Here is a 20,780-nt window from a genome sequence, read left to right on the forward strand (position 1 = left end):
ATCAAACTGATATTAATGTGACATCAAATAGTTTTAAGAATAGTTTGGAAATTTGGAAAATACACTTAGTGGTTTTCAGGCAGAGAGTTAAATCAGTATATTCATACCAATCTGAAATCTGACAACAAATATAAGGCTACCGCTAGCAGCCAGTTAGCTTAGCTTAGCACAAAGCCTGGAAACAAGGGGAAACAGCTATCCTGGCTCTGTCGTAACAAACAACACCTCTAAAGCTTACTAATTAACATGTTATGTCTCGAAAAGTGATGTTTAGTTATGTTTTGTTTAAATCGGCCTCAGCGAGCTGATTTCAGTCTTCACAGAATGCCATCAATCGCCCAACTTTCTGACATCGGCATATATAGTCATTTCTGGAATGACTGTTGACATGTTCCACTAAACAAGACCAAAGTCGACTGCGCTCTCATGTGAGGGACAAATGAAGATGAGCAGATGAGAGTTCCTGATAGGGACTCACTCTCTCTCTTCAACCTCTGCTATAATTATGGCCTTTCTTTTTTCACTCTGTATTTCCAGTCTGCTGTGGTATTTTCTCTTTTCGGGTTTTTTCTGATGCAAAAAAAAAAAGCCAAACGACTAGCATGCTGCTGGACTGAATGTCATGTTTGAGCTCAGAATAGTAAACACAAAGCCTTATAATTTGCAGAATGCTTTTGTCATCTTTACCTCTAATTTCTCTTTCAGAACAGAGTGACTGCCACATATGAAGAGCGGGAATCAAAGGAAGCCGTGGAATGCATCGGGGTAAAAATGAACACAAGAATGAATGACTGTTGCTCAGACCGCTGGTCTTACTATATGTGTCATTGCTCTTACCACCTAAATGATTTTTAAGTCCACATCATTTATAATGAATTTGTACCACATGATAGAATGATTTGCAGAATAAGATATATAAGATTTAAAACACAAAATTTTCCAAAGGTAGGTTTGTATTGTGGCGTTAAAAATACCACAATGTAAAGTTATCTACTGATTAACACCTGGGACACAGAGTAAATGTAGCTTATTATTATTATTATTATTATTATTATTATTATCATCATCATCATCATCATCAAAGTGTTTTTATTCCAACTTGTCCCTACAGCAGGTGGTTCACTTCCCTCTGGTTTAAAGATATATTATTATCAGAATAACACTAATCTACTAAATCACCTAGTCCATAGTTTTTGACCGCATGTAGTCAGTAATCCATGGCACATTTTTGCAACATGAATGCATTTGAAGCCGAAATGTGGAATGTTGATATTAATTTATACTTGTGTGTCAGATAAATGCAAGTCTGGTATGACCAGATGTGGAACAAAATCATGCAGCACATTAGTCCTCCACATCAAAACACAGACAATCCTAATAAGCGTGTCTGCAAGTTCCTTATTAACAGTCCTTGGTAATGTCCTGATGCTGAATCTCGAATGAAATAGAAAAATATGGAATGTGTCAAACAGATATGCTGTTTCAAACAGCTACCTCAGGAGGGAGCTGCAACTGCTCAGGATTCGGCTCTAATTTCAGTCACAGCTATCGACTACAGACTCCGTCACCTGTCACCTTCTCGACCTGCTCCTGTTTGTCCGTACCACCCTGTTCCCTGTCAGCACTCCCGACACATAATGTAAGCAGCAGCTTTGCTTGTAAAGTAAGAGACAGAGTGAAATGACAACAGTCTGCCAGCTTCTCAGGTCTTTTTGTCTCTCTTTTGTCTTGTCAGTACCCTTCCTGTGATCTGCCCGATGTGTCCTTTCACGACAGGAGGGTCAGACTTTGACAAGCTGCTGGACGACTTCCTCCAGGTGACACCTTTTGCCTTTCTTTGCTCCGTGCACACTATGTGTAATTCTAATGTCTTTGTTATCATATTTATCCTTTTGGAGTAAGTGAAGAGTTCATATGATGCACTTGTTTAGTTGACAGGACAGGGCACCTCTTTCATCTCCCTTATGTAATTACTTCAATTAGTCATGCAAAGGACGAGGGTTTCAGCTGCAGATGTAATTTGCCCTCATGCCAAGGTAAAGTCTACCTGTTACAAGTGTCCTCTGTATATTTGTCATTTTAACCGAGGGGTAACAGGATAAAAGACTTCCCAAAGTAAGCCCTCCATTCATAGAAATCATCTTAAGTTGTTACGGCGATTTGTGAGTGGCGTCGTTTTAGAATCAAGGCCTTCTCTTTCTTCCTTCCTTACGTTAAACAGCAGCGTGTTGTCCTCTGTCTTTGAAATGTAAATAATTTGACCGCTCCCATAGCAACACCTCCCATGTAAACAGCCTCAGCGCCATGCACCAGCCCTCCACTGATATGAACTTTGTTTAGGGGTTTAGTAAGAGAGCGAACCACTTGAGGAGACGTTCACTTTAGAAATCCCTTTCATGTGTTGGAAAAGCGCCGGTGAACTTCTGTTGTAGTTTATTGCCGGTGTGATTTTTTTTTTTTTTTTTTTTTAAAGCATCCCACTGGCTCTTTGAAGTGAGAATAGGTCTGTTTTTCCTCTGCAGTGGTGTCACTATGTCACTGATCATCTGTTTCTTGTCTTTGATTGGATCAGATGAAATCCTTTTTCAATGTCCAGGGTTTCACTGGTCAGACTGGACTAAAAGTGGTTACAACACAGAGCAAAGAATTACACTGCAGATCCATTTCAGGCGAGCAGGTGTCTTAACAAATCTGGTGACTTGTCCCATATCGGATGACATGAAGGTCATTTTTGTTTAACACTCTGCTGCTGCTATACAAGTATATACGTTAACCTAAGAATTCTAAGAAGCATTCAATGATTAGTGTAACATTTTGGGAATTACACTTGATGAGTTCAATACCACACACATGTCTGTTAGCTTAGCTTAACATAAAAACTGGAAATGGGGGGGCGGGAACAGCTAGCCTGGGTCTGTTCAACAAATCTGCCTACCAGCACCTCTAAAGCTCACTAATTAACATGTTAGATCTCATTTGTTTAATCAATAGAAAAACAAAGTGTAAAAGCTATTTATAGAAAGTTTTGTGCCGGACTGTTTATTTTCTGGGACCAGTAACTAGAGATGGCCCAATACCATTTTTTGCTTCAGCTTCAGAAGATTGATGCCTTCACTGACAAAAATGCCCCCTCTTCAAAGTTAGCTGACCAGACCATAATCGTAGTAGGCTATCTTTTCTCACTTTTTACAGATTTTGTCATGCATGCCTTCCTGTTGCTGAAGCCAGTGCTTCATTATGCTTTCCCCGGCTATTCCGGTCAAGCTCCCGCTGCGGTCACACACATCGAATTGTTCTCCTGACAGTTGTCTGTGCCTTTTACAAGAGCTACTTAAAACAGAGGAAGGTTTTGTTTTCCTTCGGAGCATTATTTTTACTGATTCATGTGTCTTTTTATGATGTTATTTCATCTCCAAGCGGGTTTAGAAATAGTCTCAAAGTGCTATTCCTAAGCATTTATATACCTAACATATAAACATTTTTTATTGCTTGAATGTAATTTTGTGGTCCAGAAGTAAGAAGGAAAGACAAAAAAGACACAAAATTTTTGATTTCCTTCCAATAAATGTTTGGAGTTGTAATAACCTCTGGGACAGACAGCCTGTTACTGTCTCATGTGGCTAGAGGATCCGGGTTGCTCTCTCTCTCTCTCTCTCTCTCTCTCTCTCTCTCTCTCTCTCTCTCTCTCTCTCTCTCTCTCTCTCTATGGTATGCGTGTCCAAGACCTTGTTACTCTTTGAGGTCTTTGTTTGTTTAATGAAGTGGTATTCTGTCTACACAGAGGATCACCCCTGGATTTTAAGTTCACTTGTGTCAAGTGGCTCTGTTTATAAACTTCTTAGTGTCCCTAATAAAAATGGCTGTTACCCCCCTCCCTATGTTGAGAATGGTAAGTCTCAACATAATAAAATAATTAAATAAATAAAAATAAAATAATTTGCTGAGGGCCAAATGCAAATTGTATCTTAGTGGGTAGCTAGCAGGCCAAAGGAGGTTGTGTTCTCCCGGATTCGGGTGTGTTTGTACAGACGTTTATTTATTTTTTTTTAAGGGTGCTGAGGACTTTTCAGCTGTGGCACTGCAGTTTGCTTCAGGACCATCTGAAAAACAACATTAGCATTCGCGTTACAGAGAGGGGACTGAAAACACGATCCACTCTGCAGTGTGTTTGAAATGTTAACTAAAGAAAACAAGCTGGCTAATGGTTTTGTATTTATATATTTTTTATTTTGGAGGCTTTGAACTCCCTAGAAAATAGCCTAACTGTGAATGTAAAGACACCAACAAAAAAAAGAGCTTGATTTAACCTTTGCCTCTGAGGACTTTCACAGATTTCACTAAAATATTTTCTTACGTTTTTTTTCTTTAAAGTTGTGCCCGAAATTTGTCAATTTTCATTGAAATGTTATCGCCACTGCTCCACATGCCCTCAAGCCCAAATCCAGTCGTTTTTATAGACGCACTTTTCACATGTTTGATAATGTAGAGGATTAAATGAACAAATTTCCCCTATAAAGAAAAAAGAGGATTGTTATAAAAAAAAAAGATATTGTTATAAAACTACAATCACTGCCACCAGCGTCAGATTTGTTGTACTTACCCTATAGGTACAATAAATAAGGTTTGTGGGTGTGTGTTCTATTCAAAGAGCGTAAAGGTGGTAGCCAATGGACCTTTTTCACAGCAGACATTTTGACTTGTCATAGTAGCAAAAGCACAGCTGAAATTTATAACCTTAACAATGGCTCAATACCATTTTGAGGCTCTTTTTCCCCCCATATAACCATATCATTGTACCCCATATTTATTGTGTAATTACCCCATAAATACTGAATAATTACACTGCAATTTTCAGGCTTTCATCTAAAACATTGACCCATCTTTTAATGCCTGAAGTCTAAACCAAATGGTCATCTTTAAACATTCTACTTTTTGACTTTTTTGCATTTAAGCCAAATTAATGAATTCATTGTTTAGAACTACTATTAACGACCAGTCCCTATGAAAACAGTTAAATAGATCATCCAGTGAAATGGGGGCACTGTGTCCAGAAATTTTAGTTTGTTAAAATCTATAATGTAATGTAACCTGCACAAACAAAACCCCAACATATCTGCATGGATAGAAACCACCAGAGTCACATGAGAAAATACGTTTTTTGACCAAATTTGGAGCTGTATTTAATGTTCTGAAGAAGATTCAGTGAAGAAAGATACTGATTGTATGTGTTTTTTTATTGTTTGTGTGTGTGTGTGTGTGTGTGTGTGTGTGTGTGTGTGTGTGTGTGTGTGTGTGTGTGCATATGTGTGCGTATGTGTGCGTGCGCATGGGTGTGTGGGCTTGGGGGTTATTACTGCTTCTTGTTGGTTGCGGCTCAGTACTGTCTGTCCTGTGGGACATCTGTGGGTTGCGTGATGGGCTTTGTGGAACGGTGCTCTGTTAGTGGAGTTAAACAGGCCCAGTCACGAGCTCTACCAGACGCCATGGGCACAAGTAGCCTCGTCTCTTTGAGGCTTCGTATACACGCACATATGCCGACGTACTAAAACATAGGCAGATATCCAGACACGTTTAGTTTAGGAATACTTAATGGCAAGGAAAATATTTCAATGGAGGACGTGTAACATCGATGCTCCCACTATCCTGCCCAAGCTGGCCTAATCTCAGAAAACTGTGAATGAGTTGTCCTGCAGCTGTCAAACGTTTTGGCCTTTATTAGCTTAGCAGCACATGTTTGATACATCCCAACCGCACCAGCACCCACCATCCATTTATCAGTAATGTGTGCGGCCTGCACGTATTTGAAAGCCTTTACACATCAGCCAAGATCCTACTTTTACTCCTAATGTGTAGCTATCCAACGCTTTAATAGCTGCCTTTTTATGGTTATTGATTTATTTTATTTGAGGAGAGAGTGGGTGTCTGTGTGTGTTAGCGTTTTATCTCCCTCTTTCCCATTTGTCAGAAAGCGAGCCATAAACCTCCCTGGAGGTTGAGAACAGAACATCCATTACAACTACCAACCGTTTCGTTCAAAGCAACGCAAGATCCCACATAAGATGTGTAATTTGGTAGGAGTTGAAGTGATATTGGCTGGTATATGTTGTGTATCGGAGTGGTCATTGCCCCATGTCCCTCTAAGCTGAAATGTTCTCCCTTCTCATGTCATACCCTGATAGATTTCAAATGATTTTAAGGGTGAGGAGGATAATGAAGACCAGAGTGTAAACGGGTCAGAGTGATGTTAAAAAGAGAGGAAAAACTTGGGGAGATCAAACAGCCAGTCTATTGACTTTGATGTTTGTCTCTTTCGTTCTGAGGCACGGTGGTTTCAGACATTTTATTAGTCTTCCACCAAGACGCTTCATCTCTTCTTCCTGCCACCTATTTTTCACATGCAAATTTTAGGTTTAACTAGAACAAAACTTAACTTCCTAAATCATTTGCTCAATGCAAAACTCTCAGATGGAAGCTTAAAGCCACCTGTGAAATATTTCATATAAGGATCAATAACATTACTTTAAAATAATCTGCATAATGTGTGCATAATGCCAAAAGAAAGTGGCTCTAATATGTTGTACTTTCAATCATAGGGATGCTCTTCATGCTGCCTTGTTTTGTTTTCCTCCGCTCTGATTTTTAGAAACAAACCAGCAGAGCCACACACACTGGGATGCCAGCATGGGAGGCCCGGCTGGCTTGGCAGGCAGTCTCAGTCCATCAGAGCGGTTGGCCTTTTATGAGATTACATGAAAGCGCGGGAAATAACGACAAGCTTTTGATCATCAGAAACCAAGCTGATTTACTGCCGAACCCAACACCGTAGTTTAGACCTGGCAGAGCATCACGTATGCCCGCCTGAGAGAAAGATGAGAGTAAAACAACACACCTCTCTCACTTTACTGCCATGGCTTTAGGTAGAGGTTTGGTGCCAGGCCTCCTGGTCCCGTTCAGCCACAAAGCTTTACCTTTACTCGGTTAAACTAATGAGCTAATGCAGAGGAAATCTTTAACTTGTATCAGACATCCACACTCAACAGAAAGGAATGAACAGAATTTGTGTCAAACAAAATGGAATGGTCTGTTTTTCATTTCTGGGCATTATGTCATGGGATCACACTTCCCTTTTTGAAGTTGTTTTACCTGAGTGTGGTGGGATTATTTACCACATGTTTGTGTTGATTAAATAGTTGATCGTGCTATTTGTGTTGGCAGGTGGAAACTAGCAGGCTATAAAATCTTCACTCGTACCAAATACGTCCCCCTCTAAGCACAGTCTGACACATAACCATCAATGGCTGAGTCAATGTCAAGGCCACGAGGAAAAGCAATATCATTTGGATTAACGTATTTGTTTGATAGCAGGTTGATTTAAAAGTAAGTAGTAAGTTTCATTATTTTGTGAAATATTCTTAAATCAGTGTCTTGGATTTGTGATTGACTTTATATTTAACACACTAACTGGGGTCTTAAATATGTTTGCTCTCTAATGCGTGTCAAAGAGATAGGCCTTTGATGAGAGAATGCCTGACAGAGATGCAGACAGACGAGAAAAGACAGAGACCCACTAGAAACCACAGTAGTCAATGGCATGCTTTACAAGAGACAAAACATTGAACAAAAGAAAAAATAGGATAAAGGAAGTATTTGCTTCAAAGGTCTTACTGTAAGTGTAATTTTCAAAAGGGCTGGGTTGCCCCCGTTCTGTAATTAAGTTCTTCACATTGGGTTTGTCTGGAATTAAAAGGACTATTGCCACTTTTCAACAGGGATGTTTTTATATGTCTATGTTTGTCTGTGGTGAAGGATAAAAGGGAGATGCCTTCCCCTGTCTCCTGAAAAGTCTTTACACCAGTGGAAAGTAGACGAGGAAGAGACTCTGCAGTGTTTGAACCTGTGTCTCGTGCCTTCCTCGTCTTCAAAAAGTCAACAGAGGTGGTTTCATTTTATATTGTGTGCCTGACTATATGATGCTTTTGTTTTCTGTCCATAAACTCTGCCCAGATGACTGTAGATGATCCCAACAGTAAGGACAGTGTCATATGTGTCTTCTCTTTATTTATCTCGTCAGACACTTGCGGCCCTTCCAAAGTCCTTCCTGATCCATTTCTTCGATTTGATCTCTAAAATAATCATCAGCAACTTTTTAAACATGTTTCCTCCACAGCTCTTCGATTGTCTGAAGTTTGACATCAGCGCAATGCCCTTTGTTTTGAAGGAGACTGGAACGACAATCGTTTTCAAGTGTCTTACAAAGTGAAAATCTGATGACAGTAGTTGAGACTAGTGGACTGTAAAGCATTATCTGTGGTTCCGTGGTTTCTTCCTCAAAGTACAGCTCCAGGGCAGCTCTCAGAGTTCAATCACAACTCTGCTCTGCTTCCAAGACTACTTTCAAAATGACAATGATACACTGACGTCAGACGCTGCTGTTTTGCTAAAAAAAAAAAAATTTAAAAAAAATCCAAGAAAGAAAAATAATAATAATACAATAAGACACTGCTGATTTTCCTGGAAGCTCTGATTCATTGGATCCAATGAACTGAAGCCTCTTTGCTTTCTTAGGTCTTTTTTTGTGTGTGCCAGACATTATGTCTTCCTGATGAAGGATAGCATTCTTCAAAGGCACTTAAGATGTATAATTAATAACAGAAATCAGTAATTTGAAATTACAGCAGAGGACACCCAGGTTTCTTTGAACCCATGAAATCTCCATGGATGACTTGTGGTCCTTTAATTAGCCAGGATTGAAAAATTGGGTGGGGTCTGTCTACCCTGTACCCACCAACTACCACCTCCACCCAACACCCTAGACTAAGAAGATATGTTATTCTTAATGTGCTAACATTTTCTTCTTATGTGATCCCAAAGCACAAGCTAATGTCATCCTTTGACAGTGATTTTTTTTCCTCTTGGAAAACATCTCATAGCGACAGCTGTATTGGTTGGCCTCTCATCCTCACAGGCATCCAGCAGGCTACTGATGGAGCCTCCCCTCGTCTTTTGCAGGACTATTCTGTCAGTCAAAGCCCTGAGATGAACCACAAGCATTAACCAGAGTCTGTGGTGGTGGTGTCTGTAAACTCCATGTGGTGCAGCCCTTCACATGTCCCTCCAACCCTATCTGTCTCTGGGCTCCATGGTTCGTACCTTAGGCGGCAAAGTGCAGTCATCACATGCTTGTCTAAACTCTGCCAGCTTTGTTTATGGCTCTCCCTTACAGCTACAACAGTCAAGAGGTCTGTCAGAGAGACAAGAGCTAAATATAGACCAGGCCTGTCATTATCAGGATCATTTGGGAGTAAAGCTGTTCCCATTATGTGATAAGCCAGCAACCAAAACAATGACGTGCAGTAGGGGAGCAGGACCTAACTATAACGTAGAATTAATATCTGTGATATGCTTTGAAATGATGAATTCAGATGGATGAGACTACAGGTGCTGGCGTTTGTTCTTGAGATGCTTCCATCAGTCAACCAATACAAAGACGATGCCATTCACAAGTGTTGGGACAAAAAACCTTCTGTCCTTCTTCTCGCTCCTTCCTGTATTGGCGGTGCCATAGAGGTCTTGGTGAAAAACAGAGCATGTGGCCAGTCTCATGTTTCTCTTTACTCTCTGTGGGTGGTCCCATGGGGGGGGCCGTTTGATTATTCTGGGATAATAATCTAATTCAATATAGCCCTCTTGAGAGAGTGAGAGAGAGAGAGAGAGAGAGAGAGAGAGAGAGAGAGAGAGAGAGAGAGAGACAGAGAATGGAATTTCCTTTTTCTCTCCTGTGTGAATGTGAATGAACTGATTACATGAGCAAAAACAGGCATCATCTCCCTGTCCTACCTTGAAGTGAAGAAGAGTTCGGCATTTGTTTTGTTAATTTACCAGTTTTAGTTTCTCGTCTCCAGTGAGTCTATCCCAACATCTTTTGTATTTGATGTTTGTTCAAATGTCTGGGAGTAGAAATATGAAAATAAATCAGAACAGTGTATCCATGTATGCATACTTGGCAAGATTTTGTCTTTCAACCCTTCATTTCGTTTGACGTGTACGTCTGGGAAGAGTTTGGTCATTCAGTGAAGAGGTGATTAACAGACGAAAGACGACACTTGAGCTTTGGGAAAAGATTCATGAAATACCGCCATATACGCAAGTGTTTGGCCTAGATGACACAATTATCAACCAAGGGAATTAAGAGACAGCAGAGGGGTGCGTATCATTCTAGTAGACTACTTCAGCCAAGTCCCTGCACCCAAGATCAGTAGACAAGATGACTTTTACAACTTGGATTGCTGCCCTTGGTATAACCTCCAAGACATATCTGAAGGATTCACTATTGTTTCCTAAATACCGTCTATGTTTTTCTTGATGTGTGGTGGTGAACAGGTGCAGTCTGGCAGGAATTTTGTTTTTACTGTGAGGGTAAGGCTGCAATTCCTTGGGGATAACAACATGCAAGGATCCAATTGAGAAAGTAGCTGCATGCCCCCCCCCGTTTTCAAAACCCTCACTGTCCGTTTGGCTTTCTGTGCCCATAAAGGGACAATGGATTAGCCCCCCCCCCCCCTCCCCCTCCCATTTCCATGTGACCTCATCTGTGTTTGATTTTTCTGCCTACTTGAAATTGGCCATGGGGTTAACATTGAGTCCTTTGATCAGTCCTGCCAGGAATTGGACTTGTTTATCTTGTTTATCTGATGATGGCCCCTTAATGGGGGGGCATACATTTGGCAGGGACATGCCTTGATGTGGGCCTTGATAGCTGCAGGACACAGAGAGAAGAGAGGACCAGGACCTTGTAATGGTCGGAGGTGAAGGAAAGACGATTGCAGATGTGGCTGCGGGGCATCTGAACCTTGTCTTTCTCTGCCTCTTTCCTCCAACACTATCTGGCCCCATACAGATGGGCCCTCATCATCATCAAAAAGCACAGATATCCAGCATCCTTTCTCTTTTCAACCTAAACAGCTCCTCTCTGTAGCTCTCTGAGATTGACAGTTATTAGTCGACATTCTGACGGCTTTTCTAGGTAGCCTGTAAGTGCAGGAAATGGCACGTACTCAACAAGCTTCTCAAATTCGATGTTGCCCCGTTCCTACCTCCATTGACTTGCTGACAGAGATGCAAGGAAATGGTGCGGGTAGACAGCCAGGCCTCATCCCATCCCTTGCCTGTCTCGACCTCAGCCCCCTGAAATGAAAGCTTTCCTCTCCTGCACCACAGCTGGACTCCAGGGAGCCTGCAGAGGGCCTGTTTATTTGTGCAACAATGTAATCAGGGGTCTGTCGTTACAAGGCATAGCCTTTGCACCTTCTCTCTCCCCACCAGCCCAATCCTTTCTTCTGTTCCCATCAGCTCCCCTCCCCTTCTTTAACCATCTCTCTTTCAGCACCCTCAATCTTTTTCTTTGAGCCTCATCATTATCCAGATCCTTTCGCTGACCCTTGTTGACCTTAGGATTTGTTTGATGTGGTACTGGCAAGGAGAGGAGTTGGAATAAAGTTGAATGTTTATTATTTGAAGGGGAAATTGCCATGATTAGGGTTTCAGAAATAAACTTTACCTAAGAGATTGCCGAGTCCTGTGTGTGTTCTGTGTGTGTGAGACAGCAGGAGAGAGACGTCTTGCGGCATCCGTGTGTTAATCTACCCAGATGCCCATTGATGTTGGTCGACACATGCACACTTTCTCCTGTTCCAATCAAAGGGGTAAAAAGTGTGTAGTGTGGTAACATGCTAATAATTTAGTCTGTTATGTTGTGGTTTAAATCATGAGATTCCTGTAGTTAAAAGCCAAGTGTAAGTAAACAAGCTCACACATGTGGCCACAATATTGCTGTTCTTCTGTCCAGAGAAGTTTTCTCTGTGGGGAAAGGGGGTGTTATCCATCATTTTCATTCAGCGTTTTCCACTGGTACACAGTGTTGGGCAAGTTACTTCCAAAATGTAATACATTATAGATTACTAGTTACTGTCATTTGAGAGTAATTAGTTATATTACAATATTACTGTCTCTGAATTGTAATGCGTTACACTACTTTTGAATTACTTTTGAGTTACTTTCACCAAAATAACAGTGGAAGTTTGACTTGGCAGCTAGCTTGTGAATTTCACCACTGGATCAATAAAGTCTCATCTTTATCCACTTTAATACATCACAGATTATTCATATTTTGTATAATTAATATGAATATGCAAAGTAACTAAAGCTATAAAAAATAGATAAGTAAAATGTACAATAGACAAGTAGGAGAAAATGAAAATACTCAATTAAAAGTACCTTACAGTTGTATTGAAGTACGGCATTGTTGTAAAATGTTTGTTTAAAGCACTTGAATAAGAAATTAATGTTTAGTTTAAAACAGTCTAAAGGAAATTGTAAATTATAGTGTGATTAAAACTCACTATTTACATTATTTACAGTACTTGATTTACAGCTGATATGTGAAAAGGTCGACAACCTTATTTGTTTAACAGTAATTTAGTTTTACTGCGAACCGTCACAGGAAGTGCTTTTATTTTGAAGTAGCCTACACGGAAGTTGTCGGTTGTGTACCTTGTGTACTCTTGCTAGCTTACTGAGATGCAACTGTTATGCATGTTGTTGATGCAACACATACTGTCTATGGATGCAACATGTCCGTCAAGCTAAGTTGCTCACTTTCTTGTTTGTAAAACTGCATCTGTAATAATTATTACCGTTCATGACAGAAACATATTGAACAGTAAATGGTCACAGTAAAAGACAAGCGTTTTTGGTCGTCAAGCCATTCCACTACAGGCAGAGTTACTCTCCACGGCTGTTAAACTGCAATGATACATTTACGTGTAACAACCTAAACATTAATTCCCGACATGTTTAAATCTGTCAGCGGCTCGGACACACTGCTGTCCACGCTGACATACCGTCACCTGTTGGGACACAGATGTTATGAAATAATACTCACGGCTTTTTTTTCCTTTGAACAAATGCTTCGCGGTGTTGGGAAATTCTTAAAAAATGTTGCGTTAAAATGTGTTGTAACTCGCGTTACTGAGATTGTAACGGGTAATAATATTACCGAAATTTAATTAGTAATGCGTTATATTACTGCGTTACAGCAAAAAGGAATACATTACTGTAATTGCGTTACTTTTGTAACGCGTTACTCCCAACACTGCTGGTACATGACAGAACCTACGAGAGCCTCAAGGTTTTGTTCAAATGTATAGGAATGTTATGCCAAAGAAATGACAAAATGTCTCACATTCATATGCCTATTTTATGCTAAATAATGTATTTTCAACTTTTTCTAGTAGCATTTTCTTATCAATACATGTCCCTTTTCTAAGAGCAGCTGAAGTGGGTGATGGTTAAAGTTGATAGGTTTCATTCTCCATTCTGTTTTATCTCCATATTTGACTAGTTTTTATTAATACTTTCTAAAATAACTCATGTAGCCATGTGTGCCCATTTGATATAAAGTTTACAGGTTATGGAGAGTTAGTTGTAGTAGATTAAGAGTACACTCTGAGATAGTAGCATATACAGTATAAAAACTGGACCAACAGATCCTGTTGCTCTGGATGGAGACCATTGAAGGATATTAGAAGCACTTTTCCGGTGAGCGCTGAGCGTTACTGCGCAGCCTCCAACTGAGCTCGAAGACGTAGATGTGACGTGAGCAACCTGTCTGAAAGTTGTTAGTCTTCTGGTAGCTGTGCCAAGAGAAATCTCAATCATTCCCAATCTTGCAGAGCTGGAGAGCGTAGGTATATGTAAGGAGATAACATGGGCACAGGCTAATTATTGCTAACTAAAATGCTAGTTAACAAGCGAATGCAAGTCAAAACTGTCTGTGAGCTTCTCCTGTACTATACGGTAATTCCTCTACTACGCGACAGTAAGTTGCGTGGTTATGACACAATCGTTAGCCTATTTTTACAAAAACATCTACTACGGAGCCATAACGTGAGATACAAGGTAATGGAACCTTTTATACATCGTTGTGTTTCTTTAGAAATAAACAACTGACAAATAGAGTCTTTAAACGCAGATGTAAAGTTATTCGCTGTCAAAGTGGCGCCAAAATGAATGGCAGTCAGTAGAAAGCTAACAGGAGGTGATGGCTTGGTAGCATCAAAATGACGCCATAGGAGCTACGCGTTCCGGGGAGAGGCTCTTGGATAGTAGTAACTAATCCTTCAAATTCCCTGCATGTTCACATCTTTATAACCTGTTGTGTTTGCTACTCTGAATTAAAAGTCTGTCGCCTATCCTGCCCTCTTACTCATAATGACTTCCAAGTTCCTTTACGAATCTGTGATGTCTCGTGTTTCCCTGTTTGTCTCAAGAGACAGACAGGCGGGTTGGTTTGGGCTGGTCTGGCCTTCTGAACAACAGCATCTCCAGTCTGCGCCGCTCTGCACAGAAGAAGCATCTTGTTTTTCAACTGGTGGTTTTCCTAAGCCACAATGTTTGATGTGGGCTTCCCTTAATCACACAACATGCTCTCTAAACATGAACTACATTCATCTTTGCTCCACGACTTCTGTTGCTGCTTTTGTTGAGTTATTGTGCAACAGAGTAGTGAGAGAAGAGGAAGACAGTGGCCTTGATCCCAATGAAGTGATTTTGATCTGGCCAATCCAGCAATTAGGCTACTGAGGGAAGAGTGAACCCCTAATCCCGGATGGGACACATGTGTTCTTTGTAGTCCTAATGTCTCTCTTCCTCCTCTGTCCACATCACTATCTGATGGGACACAGAGTAAGTATTAAACCAATGCCTCAGATGGAAGCCTACCATTAAGATGGAGATGCTGTGCTCTTTGAGGCTAAGGACTTTTAATTATAAACCGTAGGCCCGATGTAGTTGTGTTTCCTTCATTCTGCTGACTAGAGGGTTTGCTCTGCGCTGGCTGGAGACCTGGTGCCAGGCTCTGCAGTCAGCATGTCACTGGCGGGTACTTTGTCGGTACGAGGCAAGGCATGCCGCCACGCCAAGCATGACTCTACAGGAGCCCCACATGGGGGCAGAGATAAAAGGCTTTTATCTCCCCTTCCCACCGTCCCCTTCCCCTCATGGCTCTGACTGGCAGGGCAGTAGGTGGAGAATAGAGCTAGAATAACCAGACCGGTTGTTAACATATCAGCCGTTGTTGAAGCTTCAAGGGCATCCAGTGAGATCAAAGCGAAGCATTCAGTCCAAAAGCACGACATTGTCTTGCACAACAATCCATCAAGCCTCCCAATTCAGCTGTCAGTGAATGAGGAAGTGGTCATGAACGGCAATGGAAGGCCTTTCACTGTCCCCTAATGGGCTTTGATGATCCAGCACAAAGAAAGTGTCATAATGGTCTCATACAAAGTCTAATGTCATTTGCTTATTGTTGTCATTAAACCAAGAATGACCCAACCCACACCTTTGTGTATTTAGTAAATGATGATGAATGTCTGACAAATGACTACTGAGCAAGTTAGGGTGTGCTTTCTTTCTTTCTTTATTTCTTTCGGTCTTAGTTTTTTTTTCTTTTATCCCTCTCCCTGTTTCTTTATTTCCTCCTGTACATACATAGCAGCTCTTTTTCCTCCCCCCTCCGGGGTGCTGTTGTTGACATCTCCCATCCCCTCTGGGACTTCTTTATTTTTCTGTTTTGTTTTTCAGGCACTTAGCATTTACACACAGCAGCCCTTTGATGTTGTTGCCTGGGTGCTGGTGGACAAAAGAGCCTCCATCAGCTGGATTTAAGGATGGGGTGGTGGGGGGTTGGAGGGGGTGGGGGGGATGAATAAAGAATCAAAGTTACTGGAATGGGGTTTGGAGGCGGAGGACTCCATGTGAAACTATGAACCATGTACCCCTCTTAAATATGGGCCAGGAGTTCACAGTTGTCATTGCTTTTCTTTCTTGGCTCTGTTCCCCTTTGTGCTACGTGCCATTGTCTCCATATGTCTATTTGCGGCCATGTTTGTTCATGCCTTTGTTGGCACTGTATGTTCTCATTCTTTAAGTCGACCAATGGGGCAAAAAGTCCCATATTTTGCTCTTTGTATTCAGGTGTAAAGTTTCTTCTGATCACTGCTGCATGCCGTGTTACAATGCCACTGTGGCACCTTGGTCTGTGGCACTGCGGTTATAACCTCTTCCACTCTGTGCTTTTTGCCCGCCTAGCCATGCACAGCAAGGGCTACTGATGCTACTGCAGCCCCTCACACCCCCACAGTGGGGGAGAGACAGTCTGTGCTCCCTCAGCCCATCAAATCCCCGCAGGACCACTCTGGTCCACTGGAGGTGAATTCAGGAAGCAGCCTTTGGTGGTGCCGACACAGCAGCACTCTTTTACCGAGGGCCTCATTAAACCTGACAACATCCCCTCAGCCTGGGCTTCATTGTTCAGCCAGCTTAATGGTAAATGGCAATTAAAGGCATCACCAAGGTGCAGGTATTAATGCCTTTGAGGAGCACAAAGGCTTTGTAAGATAAAAATGGCAGCTCGACAGTAATTGAAAGTTGTCTTTGCCATTGGAGGAAAGATACACTTTGTGTAACCCTGTGCAACCTTTTATTCAGCATTTAAATCCACAATAACAGCGTTAAAGGAACACGCCGACTTATTGGGAATTTAGCTTATTCACCGTAACCCCCAGAGTTAGACAAGTCGATACATACCCTTCTCATCTCTGTGCGTGCTGTAAGGCTGTCTGACGGTTCCAGCGGCATCAGGCCAGCACAGAACATGCAGGTGAATGGTTCCAGTAATCCTACTGCTCCGAATAAGTGACAAAATAACGCCAACATGTTCCTATTTACATGTTGTGATTCATAGAGTCTGGCGTGTACAAAAACAACGTAACATGAGACACAGCCGTCTTCTAACTGTAAACAAACCGGGAACTATATTCTCAGGCGGAAGAATATAGTACTTGGGCGGAGTGATATGCTCGCAGCAAGCCTGTCTGAGAATATAGTTCCCGGTTTGTTTACTGTTAGAAGATGGCTGTGTCTCATGTTACGTTGTTTTTGTACACGCCAGACTATACAAATCACAACATGTAAATAGGAACATGTTGGCGTTATTTTGTCACTTTTGTCACAATTGGGAGCAGTAGGCTAGTTGGAACCAGTTACCTGCAGGATCTGTGCTAGGCTAAGCTAATGCTGGAACCGTCAGGCAGCGTTACAGCACGCACAGAGATGAGAAGGGTATGTATGGACTTGTCTTACTCTGGGGGTTACAGTGAATAAGCTAAATTCCCAATAAGTCGGCGTCCTTTAAAGCATTTGTAACTGATATTTTGACAATAACAGAATATCACGACAATGTTATAACAATGCAGCAAGAGCATTCAGAAAGGGCTTGTTCATTGCGATGAACCCACAGGGAATTATCCCCTGAATCTGCAGCTCCTACCTCTGCTTTATGGAGCTTTTATAGTAAGCTCATTGTTTAGCTGTCTGGCTCGCCACTTTACTGTTTTGGTTCACTCTCACTGCTCTCATCCCATCGTTTTCAGCCACAGCAGACAGCTGTGAATCTCTAAAAACTCACTGTACACTACCCGCTCAGCACCAAACAGCAGACAGTCAAGCGACTAGCTGGTGAACATAGTGGATCTTTTATTAGCTAAAAAGACAAAGATATTTTTACTCTAAGGAGTTTGTAAAAAACAAAAACAGAGCTAAAAGAGAGTGAACATTGTACTTAAAGTTCGCCACATTAGTCCAAAAGAATGATAATGTCGCTCCATAACTGCAGGATATGTGAATAAACATCTGTTTGCTAACAAGTTCACAATATCACCTCACAGGAAAAGGTGATGATATGTCAAAGTTGTGTTCACAACTTGTTTCTGCTGCCCCCAAGTGGCCAAAAAAGTCTTGAGACTACGTGTTTTCAGGAATCATCGTAGATTTGTTTGTGATTCTATAAACGCTTTAATTGAAAAATCGACTAGAACAAAGAGCTTCACCTGCTGGACCTCCACATGTATGTCTTGGACCGTTTTAGTTGTTTGCAAGGTGGAAAATTCAGGTAATGCAGTCAAACTGATTCCAGCAGTTTTGTTGCCAGGTTGTTTTCCACTATAATTAGCAGATCAAAGCATAACGTTCTGTGTCACTTGTTTAACTCACTCCACATATACAGTCATCAGGGTCTGTTTAGATCTCGTACCCGCCAGGCCCCGCTCCTCCATGGGTTACTTGTGGACATACATCTTCACTTTTTATTTATTTGCATGTCACGAAACAAGCAGAGGGTACAGAGCATGGGCTCCACATGCCGGAGGCGCTCCGCTCTGTAAACCACCAGACTCGGGTTGGCAAATGGATCCAATTGGGAATGGTCATAGCACAGATGAATGAAGACAGTGTATACAGTCTGTCAACCATCAATATGAACTTCAGCATGGTGGAGGGATGCAACTGTAAAATCTGTCCTACCGGCTCCACTTGAGGGTGATTAGGCCATATTTATAGGCGGCACAGGAAACAGACCCACAGTTTATCTTATTGTGGACAGGTTTAACACAGCTGGTTTGAGAGGACAATTAGAGATTCCAAGGAAAGACAAGGCAGGACTGGCTGCCTGTACAGTATTTGGTAGCCGCATAGTGTGTTGTCAAAGCGTACTCCTCTGTGAATCCTGTCCAGCAGATTTTATCGCCAGTTTTTGATTCAGAGAAAGTGCAGAAACTGAAGACAGTTCTCTAAGATTTCACGCACTCTCTCAAAACTTCAAACACACAGTGAAATAACAAAAGGAAGTCTGGCAATCGAACGTGGCTATGTTTGTCTATCTCTATCATTACCACATTTTGAGGTTTTTGCATTTCAAAGATCATGTCTTCAGTCACATAAGATAGACTTAAGTAGTTTACTCAGTTGCGGATGAACAAGCTCTGCTTCCTCTCTCGAGAATAAAAGAATAGAATTGCTCTGACGGCTGCTGTTTTTACATTGTTGCTGAGCATCTGACCTTCCTTTTCGTATTGTGACAATATTTCTTCAACTGAGAAAGATGAAGGAAGGAGATAGGCTGCTGTCAGCAAACATAACCTCAAAAGCACAGTGCGTGTTACGTTCTGTCCTTTCTGTGCTTTCTCCACCTGGGTCAGCAGCTCAACACCCTGGGATAAGCGTTCATAAAATAGCCTATGTGTAACTTTTTCCCATAACCTCAGCAGGATGGAAATTTGTCTGCTATTGTGCCTGAAACACCTCTTTTTGACACTGAATTAATATTTGATTTTTGATTTTTGATTTGATTTTGATTTGATTTCAGTTTTATCAGACAAAAAACATTATTAGTTATGATATCGACACATACAGTTTTAATGTTTTTGATGGTTGATTTAGAAAGCATCGCTTTGGGTCAGGTCAACGTCTGCTGTGCTTCTCTGCCATTAGGGTGACTAAATAATGAATGAATTAATTGAAAAAATAATGGTCGGTACATCAGTCAATAATAACTAGCAGCCCTAGTGTTTTTGACAAATGTGCGTCCCAACGATGATTGATTAAAAGCAATCTTCCTATCTATCTTTGCTCTGTGGATCGTTTCTTTTGTAGTTGATACATTTCATATCATCACTCTGAACTATGTTTCTGTTGAAAGAATTTTTTTCTTTTGAGAAGGTCTTCATCCAGCCCAAGAAAATAGAAACCAGCAGCTCACTTTAGAGACTTTAATCAAAAGCACATTTCAGTAGAATTGTCACTCCTGCTGCTGCTATACATTTCAGTTCAGTTTTTGTTTACAGTAGGTGCCATACGGGAGGGTACATGGGATTATACTGTGTGGTTATGTGGTTAGATCTATACGGTGTTGATATAATCAGCCTTGGTAATCTGGGATACCTCATAAACTGAAATGCCACACTAAATTGCTGGTTTTCTTCTTTGTAAAATTATGTCTGAGTTCCCCTGTCCAGCAGCAATTGTAAGTCAACTAAAGTCCTCACTCCCACGCAGCTCCACAGCTCAGTGACTCTGGTTTCAGTAGCTCTGTGGTGCTGATAGTTAGCAGGATCAGTGCTGGATGGAGAGGAACTGGGGGACACCTGACCTTTTCTCTTTGGGCACTCAGACATGTCACAGCTTTGCCTCTTGACAGGATCAGGATGCTGGATATTGCCCTCCCACTGATGAAGCTCCTCAGCCAGTGTAGTGTATCAATCCAATCAATTCTGACACTCTTCTATATGACAGAAGATTAGCTTTCAGCCCAAGTTAGGCAGCTATACCCCGGGGCCATTTAGCACCCGAAAAAAAGACTGATTTAGACCATGCTGAGAAACATGGAGCTCTGTTGAAACTATCACCATAATAAGACTGACCGACAAACCTATCCCTAACCCTAAACCACTGTTTAGCCAACAGTCCCTTAGTCAGAGACCATAAAAGCCTCTGCACATAAAGTCAAAGGAGTCTCTGTTTCCTTTGCCTGCTACATCTCTCTCAGTCTCCTTCTCAGTCTGTTTCATCGCAGGGTGAGCGATTGAGTGGTTTAAGAACATACTGGTGCTTTGTTTTATGTACAGAAAAGTAATAGCACCAGCGGCCCCTTTGAAGCCCCTTTAAATTTATTGTTGTTTTTCCAAGAGAGGCGTTTTTTTTTTTTTTTTTTACATTACAGCTTATTGTGAGTGGATCTGCTCCTTTGCTGTTTTTGGAGAGGGGCTTACATTTTATGTCTGGAAACAAGTATTGCCCTCTCCTCGCCGTCGGATGAAGGTAGAACATTTAAGGGAGAAGGTTTGTGCAATTCACTTGCCTTCAAAGGCCAGAGATCATCCCGTGTTGGC

General features: G+C 41.4%; 1 protein-coding gene across 3 annotated transcripts in view; it reads left to right on the forward strand.

Moving 5' to 3' along the window:
* Positions 1-20,780, forward strand: part of LOC114569654 (uncharacterized) — a 50,635-nt gene that overhangs the window by 23,631 nt on the left and 6,224 nt on the right. For 2 of the 3 annotated variants that reach the window (XM_028599641.1, XM_028599640.1), the window contains 3 exons: positions 706-765; positions 1,473-1,639; positions 1,736-1,817. In XM_028599641.1, coding sequence (XP_028455442.1) covers positions 706-765; positions 1,473-1,639; positions 1,736-1,817 — 309 coding nt within the window. The remainder of the gene's footprint in view (positions 1-705; positions 766-1,472; positions 1,640-1,735; positions 1,818-20,780) is intronic. The other variant, XM_028599642.1, reaches the window with a different exon arrangement.

The sequence above is a fragment of the Perca flavescens genome, chromosome 15, assembly GCF_004354835.1.
Source record: "Perca flavescens isolate YP-PL-M2 chromosome 15, PFLA_1.0, whole genome shotgun sequence".
In the NCBI taxonomy this organism is placed as follows: domain Eukaryota; kingdom Metazoa; phylum Chordata; class Actinopteri; order Perciformes; family Percidae; genus Perca; species Perca flavescens.